The sequence below is a fragment of the Oncorhynchus keta genome, unplaced genomic scaffold (genome assembly GCF_023373465.1).
Source record: "Oncorhynchus keta strain PuntledgeMale-10-30-2019 unplaced genomic scaffold, Oket_V2 Un_contig_5214_pilon_pilon, whole genome shotgun sequence".
Classification (NCBI taxonomy): domain Eukaryota; kingdom Metazoa; phylum Chordata; class Actinopteri; order Salmoniformes; family Salmonidae; genus Oncorhynchus; species Oncorhynchus keta.
In genome coordinates, this window is record NW_026288177.1 from 125,872 (window position 1) to 137,462 (window position 11,591).

An 11,591-nucleotide genomic window follows, 5' to 3' on the forward strand; every position below is an offset into this window, starting at 1 on the left:
TTATAGTAACCATAACAAACATGGCAGCGAGTTATAGTAACCATAACAAACACGTTATAGCTAGTTATAGTAACCATAACAAACACGTTATAGTAACCATAACAAACACGTTATAGCTAGTTATAGTAACATAACAAACACGGTATAGCTAGTTATAGTAACCATAACAAACACGTTATAGCTAGTTATAGTAACCATAACAAACACGTTATAGCTAGTTATAGTAACATAACAAACACGGTATAGCTAGTTATAGTAACCATAACAAACACGTTATAGCTAGTTATAGTAACCATAACAAACACGGCAGCTAGTTATAGTAACATAACAAACACGTTATAGCTAGTTATAGTAACCATAACAAACACGGCAGCTAGTTATAGTAACCACAACAAACACGTTATAGCTAGTTATAGTAACCATAACAAACACGGCAGCTAGTTATAGTAACATAACAAACACGTTATAGCTAGTTATAGTAACCATAACAAACACGGTATAGCTAGTTATAGTAACCATAACAAACACGGCAGCTAGTTATAGTAACCACAACAAACACGTTATAGCTAGTTATAGTAACCATAACAAACACGTTATAGTAACCATAACAAACACGTTATAGTAACCATAACAAACACGTTATAGCTAGTTATAGTAACCACAACAAACACGTTATAGCTAGTTATAGTAACCATAACAAACACGTTATAGTAACCATAACAAACACGTTATAGTAACATAACAAACACGGTATAGCTAGTTATAGTAACCATAACAAACACGTTATAGCTAGTTATAGTAACCATAACAAACACGTTATAGCTAGTTATAGTAACATAACAAACACGGTATAGCTAGTTATAGTAACCATAACAAACACGTTATAGCTAGTTATAGTAACCATAACAAACACGGCAGCTAGTTATAGTAACATAACAAACACGTTATAGCTAGTTATAGTAACCATAACAAACACGGCAGCTAGTTATAGTAACCACAACAAACACGTTATAGCTAGTTATAGTAACCATAACAAACACGGCAGCTAGTTATAGTAACATAACAAACACGTTATAGCTAGTTATAGTAACCATAACAAACACGGTATAGCTAGTTATAGTAACCATAACAAACACGGCAGCTAGTTATAGTAACCACAACAAACACGTTATAGCTAGTTATAGTAACCATAACAAACACGTTATAGTAACCATAACAAACACGTTATAGTAACATAACAAACACGGTATAGCTAGTTATAGTAACCATAACAAACACGTTATAGCTAGTTATAGTAACCATAACAAACACGTTATAGCTAGTTATAGTAACATAACAAACACGGTATAGCTAGTTATAGTAACCATAACAAACACGACAGCTAGTTATAGTAACATAACAAACACGTTATAGCTAGTTATAGTAACCATAACAAACATGGCAGCTAGTTATAGTAACCACAACAAACACGTTATAGCTACTTATAGTAACCATAACAAACACGTTATAGCTAGTTATAGTAACCATAACAAACACGGCAGCTAGTTATAGTAACATAACAAACACGGTATAGCTAGTTATAGTAACCACAACAAACACGTTATAGCTAGTTATAGTAACCATAACAAACACGGCAGCTAGTTATAATAACCACAACAAACACGGCAGCTAGTTATAGTAACCATAACAAACACGGTATAGCTAGTTATAGTAACATAACAAACACGGTATAGCTAGATATAGTAACCATAACAAACACTGCAGCTAGTTATAGTAACCATAACAAACACGGCAGCTAGTTATAGTAACCATAACAAACATGGCAGCTAGTTATAGTAACCATAACAAACATGGCAGCTAGTTATAGTAACCATAACAAACACGTTATAGCTAGTTATAGTAACCATAACAAACACGGCAGCTAGTTATAGTAACCATAACAAACACGTTATAGCTAGTTATAGTAACCATAACAAACACGCTATAGCTAGTTATAGTAACATAACAAACACGACAGCTAGTTATAGTAACCATAACAAACACGGCAGCTAGTTATAGTAACCATAACAAACACGTTATAGCTAGTTATAGTAACCATAACAAACACGTTATAGCTAGTTATAGTAACCATAACAAACACGGCAGCTAGTTATAGTAACCATAACAAACACGTTATAGCTAGTTATAGTAACCATAACAAACACGGCAGCTAGTTATAGTAACCATAACAAACACGTTATAGTAACCATAACAAACACGTTATAGCTAGTTATAGTAACCATAACAAACACGTTATAGCTAGTTATAGTAACCATAACAAACACGGTATAGCTAGTTATAGTAACCATAACAAACACGGTATAGCTAGTTATAGTAACCACAACAAACACGGTATAGCTAGTTATAGTAACCATAACAAACACGGCAGCTAGTTATAGTAACATAACAAACACGGCAGCTAGTTATAGTAACCATAACAAACACGGCAGCTAGTTATAGTAACATAACAAACACGGCATAGCTAGTTATAGTAACCATAACAAACACGGCAGCTAGTTATAGTAACCATAACAAACACGGCAGCTAGTTATAGTAACATAACAAACACGGCATAGCTAGTTATAGTAACCATAACAAACACGGTATAGCTAGTTATAGTAACCATAACAAACACGGCAGCTAGTTATAGTAACATAACAAACACGGCAGCTAGTTATAGTAACCATAACAAACACGGCAGCTAGTTATAGTAACATAACAAACACGGCATAGCTAGTTATAGTAACCATAACAAACACGGTATAGCTAGTTATAGTAACATAACAAACACGGCAGCTAGTTATAGTAACCATAACAAACACGTTATAGCTAGTTATAGTAACCATAACAAACACATTATAGCTAGTTATAGTAACCATAACAAACACGTTATAGCTAGTTATAGTAACCATAACAAACACGTTATAGCTAGTTATAGTAACCATAACAAACACGTTATAGCTAGTTATAGTAACCATAACAAACACGGTATAGCTAGTTATAGTAACCATAATAAACACGGTATAGCTAGTTATAGTAACCATAACAAACACGGTACAGCTAGTTATAGTAACCATAACAAACACAGTATAGCTAGTTATAGTAACCATAACAAACACGGTACAGCTAGTTATAGTAACCATAACAAACACAGTATAGCTAGTTATAGTAACCATAACAAACACGGCAGCTAGTTATAATAACCATAACAAACACGGCAGCTAGTTATAGTAACCATAACAAACACAGTATAGCTAGTTATAGTAACCATAACAAACACGGCAGCTAGTTATAGTAACCATAACAAACACGTTATAGCTAGTTATAGTAACCATAACAAACACATTATAGCTAGTTATAGTAACCATAACAAACACGTTATAGCTAGTTATAGTAACCATAACAAACACGTTATAGCTAGTTATAGTAACCATAACAAACACGTTATAGCTAGTTATAGTAACCATAACAAACACAGTATAGCTAGTTATAGTAACCATAACAAACACAGTATAGCTAGTTATAGTAACCATAACAAACACGGTATAGCTAGTTATAGTAACCATAACAAACACGGTATAGCTAGATATAGTAACCACAACAAACACGTTATAGCTAGTTATAGTAACCATAACAAACACATTATAGCTAGTTATAGTAACCATAACAAACACGACAGCTAGTTATAGTAACATAACAAACACGTTATAGCTAGTTATAGTAACCATAACAAACACGGTATGGCTAGTTATAGTAACCATAACAAACACGTTATAGTAACCATAACAAACACGGCAGCTAGTTATAGTAACCATAACAAACACAGTATAGCTAGTTATAGTAACCATAACAAACACGGCAGCTAGTTATAGTAACCATAACAAACACGTTATAGCTAGTTATAGTAACCATAACAAACACATTATAGCTAGTTATAGTAACCATAACAAACACGTTATAGCTAGTTATAGTAACCATAACAAACACGTTATAGCTAGTTATAGTAACCATAACAAACACGTTATAGCTAGTTATAGTAACCATAACAAACAAGGCAGCTAGTTATAGTAACCATAACAAACACAGTATAGCTAGTTATAGTAACCATAACAAACACGGTATAGCTAGTTATAGTAACCATAACAAACACGGTATAGCTAGATATAGTAACCACAACAAACACGTTATAGCTAGTTATAGTAACCATAACAAACACATTATAGCTAGTTATAGTAACCATAACAAACACGACAGCTAGTTATAGTAACATAACAAACACGTTATAGCTAGTTATAGTAACCATAACAAACACGGTATGGCTAGTTATAGTAACCATAACAAACACGTTATAGTAACCATAACAAACACGTTATAGTAACCATAACAAACACGGTACAGCTAGTTATAGGAACATAACAAACACGGTATAGCTAGTTATAGTAACCATAACAAACACGGTATAGCTAGATATAGTAACCACAACAAACACGGCATAGCTAGTTATAGTAACCATAACAAACACGGCATAGCTAGTTAAGCTAATCCAACTAGCTTGTTAGCTGCTAGAAATCATGGACTTCTACGAGGTGTTTTTACAGGGACATTGGAAACAGACAAGACAAAGAGAAACAGAGTCAACAGAAAACGGACATGTTAAACTACCTGCTGTTATTAAAGACAGCTTGTAAAGGCATTTGGCATTAGCGGCTAACGTCAGTTACCTGCTGTTGTAAAGGCATTTAGCATTAGCGGCTAACGTCAGTTACCTGCTGTTGTAAAGGCATTTAGCATTAGCGGCTAACGTCAGTTACCTGCTGTTGTAAAGGCATTTAGCATTAGCGGCTAACGTCAGTTACCTGCTGTTGTAAAGGTATTTAGCATTAGCGGCTAACGTCAGTTACCTGCTGTTGTTAAAGGCATTTAGTTAAAGGCTAACGTCAGTTAGCTGTTGTTAAAGGCATTTATTAGCGGCTAACGTCAGTTACCTGCTGTTGTAAAGGTATTTAGCATTAGCGGCTAACGTCAGTTACCTGCTGTTATTAAAGGCATTTAGCATTAGCGGCTAACGTCAGTTACCTGCTGTTATTAAAGGCATTTAGCATTAGCGGCTAACGTCAGTTACCTGCTGTTATTAAAGGCATTTAGCATTAGCGGCTAACGTCAGTTACCTGCTGTTATTAAAGGCATTTAGCATTAGCGGCTAACGTCAGTTACCTGCTGTTATTAAAGGCATTTAGCATTAGCGGCTAACGTTACAGCTAAACCGGGTTTAACTCATGTTGTGGATCTTTCCCTAGTTGTACTTTGGGGATGTAAAATCGCGTGCAAGTTCAAAAGGCCATTTAAAAAAAGATGCCTCGGTTTCTTCTTACCGACGCAGTTGATCAGTTTGTGCCGCCAGGTATCGAGTTCCCGCTTGAATCCGTTCCTTTCTACGGTGCATTTGGAGCTGCGGCACCGGGCAGCCATTCTGTCTGCCTCCTCCTTTCACCCTGCTCGGTCTCTCTTTGCGTCACCAGGAGTCAACCTCCGCTCATCACGACTGACCTCTCTCTCTCTCTCTCTCTCTCTCTCTCCCCTCTCTTTCTCTCCCTCTCTTTCTCTCCCTGTCCCCCTCCCTCTCTTTCTCTCCCTCTCTTTCTCTCCCTGTCCCCCTCCCTCTCTCTCTCTCTGTCCCCCTCCCTCTCTCTCTCTCTGTCCCCCTCCCTCTCTCTCTCTCTGTCCCCCTCCCCCTCTCTCTCTCTCTGTCCCCCTCCCTCTCTCTCTCTCTGTCCCCCTCCCTCTCTCTCTCTCTGTCCCCCTCCCTCTCTCTCTCTCTGTCTCTCTCTCTCTCTCTCTCTCTCTCTCTCTCTCCTCTCTCCCTGTCTCTCCCTCTCTCCCTGTCTCCCTGTCTCTCCCTCTCTCCCTCTTTCTCTCTCTCTCTCTCTCTCTCTCTCAATTCAAGTTTAATGTATGGGGCTTTACTGGCATGGTGAAACATATGTTTACATTGCGATGCAATAAACAAAATGAACAGTAAACATTACACTCACAAAAGTTCCAAAAGAATAAAGACATTTCAAATGTCATATTATGTGCAAATAGTTGATATACAAAAGGAAAAATAAATTAACATAAATATGGGTTTTTATTTACAATGTTGTTTGTTCTTCACTGGTTGCCCTTTTCTTGTGGCAACAGGTCACAAATCTTGCTGCTGTGATGGCACTCTCATTTAGAATTGCGACCTGGCCAAGATAAAGTGAAGCAGTTATCGACACATACAACAACACAGAGTTACACATGGAGTAAAACAAACATACAGTCAATAATACAGTAGAAAAATAAGTCTATATACAATATGAGCAAATGAGGTGAGATAAGGCCATGGTGGCAAAGTAAATACAATACAGCTGTAACGATATTCTTCGTCCTCCTCTGTCGTGAACAACGTGAACTTAACGAAAACCAAAACAGTCCTGAAATGTGCAGAAAACACTAGACAGTCCTGAAAGGTGCAGAAAACACTAGACAGTCCTGAAAGGTGCAGAAAACACTAGACAGTCCTGAAAGGTGCAGAAAACACTAGACAGTCCTGAAAGGTGCAGAAAACACTAGACGGTCCTGAAAGGTGCAGAAAACACTAGACGGTCCTGAAAGGTGCAGAAAACACTAGACGGTCCTGAAAGGTGCAGAAAACACTAGACGGTCCTGAAAGGTGCAGAAAACACTAGACAGTCCTGAAAGGTGCAGAAAACACTAGACAGTCCTGAAAGGTGCAGAAAACACTAGACGGTCCTGTAAGGTGCAGAAAACACTAGACAGTCCTGAAAGGTGCAGAAAACACTAGACAGTCCTGTAAGGTGCAGAAAACACTAGACAGTCCTGTAAGGTGCAGAAAACACTAGACAGTCCTGTAAGGTGCAGAAAACACTAGACGGTCCTGTAAGGTGCAGAAAACACTAGACAGTCCTGAAAGGTGCAGAAAACACTAGACAGTCCTGAAAGGTGCAGAAAACACTAGACAGTCCTGAAAGGTGCAGAAAACACTAGACGGTCCTGAAAGGTGCAGAAAACACTAGACGGTCCTGTAAGGTGCAGAAAACACTAGACGGTCCTGTAAGGTGCAGAAAACACTAGACGGTCCTGTAAGGTGCAGAAAACACTAGACAGTCCTGAAAGGTGCAGAAAACACTAGACGGTCCTGTAAGGTGCAGAAAACACTAGACGGTCCTGTAAGGTGCAGAAAACACTAGACGGTCCTGTAAGGTGCAGAAAACACTAGACAGTCCTGAAAGGTGCAGAAAACACTAGACGGTCCTGTAAGGTGCAGAAAACACTAGACGGTCCTGAAAGGTGCAGAAAACACTAGACGGTCCTGTAAGGTGCAGAAAACACTAGACGGTCCTGTAAGGTGCAGAAAACACTAGACAGTCCTGAAAGGTGCAGAAAACACTAGACAGTCCTGAAAGGTGCAGAAAACACTAGACAGTCCTGAAAGGTGCAGAAAACACTAGACGGTCCTGAAAGGTGCAGAAAACACTAGACGGTCCTGAAAGGTGCAGAAAACACTAGACAGTCCTGAAAGGTGCAGAAAACACTAGACAGTCCTGAAAGGTGCAGAAAACACTAGACGGTCCTGTAAGGTGCAGAAAACACTAGACAGTCCTGAAAGGTGCAGAAAACACTAGACGGTCCTGTAAGGTGCAGAAAACACTAGACGGTCAGAAAACACTAGACAGTCCTGAAAGGTGCAGAAAACACTAGACGGTCCTGAAAGGTGCAGAAAACACTAGACGGTCCTGAAAGGTGCAGAAAACACTAGACAGTCCTGAAAGGTGCAGAAAACACTAGACGGTCCTGAAAGGTGCAGAAAACACTAGACGGTCCTGAAAGGTGCAGAAAACACTAGACAGTCCTGAAAGGTGCAGAAAACACTAGACAGTCCTGAAAGGTGCAGAAAACACTAGACGGTCCTGTAAGGTGCAGAAAACACTAGACAGTCCTGAAAGGTGCAGAAAACACTAGACGGTCCTGTAAGGTGCAGAAAACACTAGACGGTCAGAAAACACTAGACAGTCCTGAAAGGTGCAGAAAACACTAGACAGTCCTGAAAGGTGCAGAAAACACTAGACAGTCCTGAAAGGTGCAGCAAACACTAGACAGTCCTGAAAGGTGCAGAAAACACTAGACGGTCCTGAAAGGTGCAGAAAACACTAGACGGTCCTGAAAGGTGCAGAAAACACTAGACAGTCCTGTAAGGTGCAGAAAACACTAGACAGTCCTGAAAGGTGCAGAAAACACTAGACGGTCCTGAAAGGTGCAGAAAACACTAGACAGTCCTGTAAGGTGCAGAAAACACTAGACAGTCCTGTAAGGTGCAGAAAACACTAGACGGTCCTGAAAGGTGCAGAAAACACTAGACAGTCCTGAAAGGTGCAGAAAACACTAGACAGTCCTGAAAGGTGCAGAAAACACTAGACAGTCCTGAAAGGTGCAGAAAACACTAAACAGTCCTGAAAGGTGCAGAAAACACTAAACAGTCCTGAAAGATGCAGAAAACACTAGACAGTCCTGAAAGGTGCAGAAAACACTAGACGGTCCTGAAAGGTGCAGAAAACATTAGACAGTCCTGAAAGGTGCAGAAAACACTAGACGGTCCTGAAAGGTGCAGAAAACACTAGACAGTCCTGAAAGGTGCAGAAAACACTAGACAGTCCTGTAAGGTGCAGAAAACACTAAACAGTCCTGAAAGGTGCAGAAAACACTAGAAAGTCCTGAAAGGTGCAGAAAACACGAGACAGTCCTGAAAGGTGCAGAAAACACTAGACAGTCCTGAAAGGTTCAGAACACTAGACGGTCCTGAAAGGTGCAGAAAACACTAGACAGTCCTGAAAGGTTCAGAAAACACTAGACAGTCCTGAAAGGTGCAGAAAACACTAGATGGTCAGAAAACACTAGACAGTCCTGAAAGGTGCAGAACTCTAGACAGTCCCGAAAGGTGCAGAAAACACTAGACAGTCCTGAAAGGTGCAGAAAACACTAGACGGTCCTGAAAGGTGCAGAAAACACTAGACAGTCCTGAAAGGTGCAGAAAACACTAGACAGTCCTGTAAGGTGCAGAAAACACTAGACGGTCCTGAAAGGTGCAGAAAACACTAGACAGAAAAATAATAACCCACAACCCACAGGTGGGAAAAGGCTACCTAAATATGATTCTCAATCAGAGATAACTAACGACACCTGCCTCTGATTGAGAACCATACCAGGCCAAACACATAAACACAACATAGAACAAAGAACATAGACAACCCACCCCAACTCCCTGACCAAACTAAAACAACAACATAACAAAGGAACTAAGGTCAGAACGTGACAGTACCCCCCTCCCACATAGTTCACCTGGATCCAGTCCACTTTGTTCCACTGGTCAACTAATCATCCAAACCTCTGATTAGTGAATCAGGTGTGCTGGTGGTGGAATACATGATATGAACTCGTTAGGGGAGGACATGTTTGAGAAGGGAAAGACTAAATAGACTTTTCTGACCAACATCCCATTGACAGCCCGTCTGGCCAAAACCTAAAACTGACCCTAACCTTAACCCTAACCTTAACCCTAACCTTAACCTTAACCCTAACCTTAACCCTAACCTTAACCCTAACCCTAACCTTAACCCTAACCTTAACCCTAACCTTAACCCTAACCTTAACCCTAACCCTAACCTTAACCCTAACCTTAACCCTAACCTTAACCCTAACCTTAACCCTAACCTTAACCCTAACCCTAACCCTAACCTTAACCCTAACCTTAACCTTAACCTTAACCTTAACCCTAACCTTAACCCTAACCTTAACCCTAACCCTAACCTTAACCCTAACCTTAACCTTAACCTTAACCCTAACCCTAACCTTAACCCTAACCTTAACCTTAACCCTAACCTTAACCCTAACATTAACGCTAACATTAACCCTAACCTTAACCCTAACCTTAACCCTAACCCTAACCTTAACCTTAACCTTAACCCTAACCTTAACCCTAACCTTAACCTTAACCCTAACCTTAATCTTAACCTTAACCTTAACCAAACCCTTAAGCCTTAAAGGTGGTCTCATCATCATCAGACTGTAGTTTCTCCCTGTTTCTAGTAAACCTCCTCTCATCATGGGTGTGATTCAGACTGTAGTTTCTCCCTGTGTCCAGTAAACCTCCTCTCATCATGGGTGGGATTCAGACTGTAGTTTCTCCCTGTGTGTCTAGTAAACCTCCTCTCATCATGGGTGTGATTCAGACTGTAGTTTCTCCCTGTGTGTCCAGTAAACCTCCTCTCATCATGGGTGTGATTCAGACTGTAGTTTCTCCCTGTGTGTCCAGTAAACCACCTCTCATCATGGGTGTGATTCAGACTGTAGTTTCTCCCTGTGTGTCTAGTAAACCTCTCATCATGGGTGTGATTCAGACTGTAGTTTCTCCCTGTGTGTCCAGTAAACCTCTCATCATGGGTGTGATTCAGACTGTAGTTTTTCCCTGTGTGTCCAGTAAACCTCTCATCATGGGTGTGATTCAGACTGTAGTTTCTCCCTGTGTGTCCAGTAAACCTCTCATCATGGGTGTGATTCAGACTGTAGTTTCTCCCTGTGTCCAGTAAACCTCCTCTCATCATGGGTGTGATTCAGACTGTAGTTTCTCCCTGTGTGTCCAGTAAACCTCTCATCATGGGTGTGATTCAGACTGTAGTTTTTCCCGATGTGTCTAGTAAACCTCCTCTCATCATGGGTGTGATTCAGACTGTAGTTTCTCCCTGTGTCCAGTAAACCTCCTCTCATCATGGGTGTGATTCAGACTGTAGTTTCTCCCTGTGTGTCCAGTAAACCTCTCATCATGGGTGTGATTCAGACTGTAGTTTTTCCCGATGTGTCTAGTAAACCTCCTCTCATCATGGGTGTGATTCAGACTGTAGTTTCTCCCTGTGTGTCCAGTAAACCTCCTCTCATCATGGGTGTGATTCAGACTGTAGTTTCTCCCTGTGTGTCCAGTAAACCTCCTCTCATCATGGGTGTGATTCAGACTGTAGTTTCTCCCTGTATGTCCAGTAAACCTCCTCTCGTCATGGGTGTGATTCAGACTGTAGTTTCTCCCTGTTTGTCTAGTAAACCTCCTTTCATCAAGGGTGGGATTCAGACTGTAGTTTCTCCCTGTGTGTCTAGTAAACCTCCTCTCATCATGGGTGTGATTCAGACTGTAGTTTCTCCCTGTGTGTCCAGTAAACCATCTCTCATCATGGGTGTGATTCAGACTGTAGTTTCTCCCTGTGTGTCTAGTAAACCTCTCATCATGGGTGTGATTCAGACTGTAGTTTCTCCCTGTGTGTCCAGTAAACCTCTCATCATGGGTGTGATTCAGACTGTAGTTTCTCCCTGTGTGTCCAGTAAACCTCTCATCATGGGTGTGATTCAGACTGTAGTTTTTCCCTGTGTGTCCAGTAAACCTCCTCTCATCATGGGTGTGATTCAGACTGTAGTTTCTCCCTGTGTGTCCAGTAAACCTCCTCTCATCATGGGTGTGATTCAGA

The 11,591-nt window shown here is 40.3% G+C and overlaps 1 protein-coding gene and 1 long non-coding RNA gene across 42 annotated transcripts in view; one reads left to right on the forward strand and one right to left on the reverse strand.

Moving 5' to 3' along the window:
* The window catches only part of lcorl (ligand dependent nuclear receptor corepressor-like), a 50,276-nt gene extending 44,667 nt beyond the window's left edge, over positions 1-5,609 (reverse strand). For all 41 annotated transcript variants that reach the window (XM_052510008.1, XM_052509991.1, XM_052509975.1 and 38 more), the window contains exon 1: positions 5,412-5,609. In XM_052510008.1, coding sequence (XP_052365968.1) covers positions 5,412-5,508 — 97 coding nt within the window. In that variant the 5' untranslated portion in view covers positions 5,509-5,609. The remainder of the gene's footprint in view (positions 1-5,411) is intronic.
* A 906-nt stretch (positions 5,610-6,515) lies between these two features.
* Positions 6,516-9,089, forward strand: LOC127925173 (uncharacterized). Its single transcript, XR_008120013.1, has 6 exons — positions 6,516-6,678; positions 7,346-7,519; positions 7,828-7,972; positions 8,223-8,309; positions 8,397-8,541; positions 9,020-9,089. It is a non-coding gene; the product is annotated as an uncharacterized LOC127925173 (long non-coding RNA).
* Positions 9,090-11,591: the final 2,502 nt, after the last annotated feature.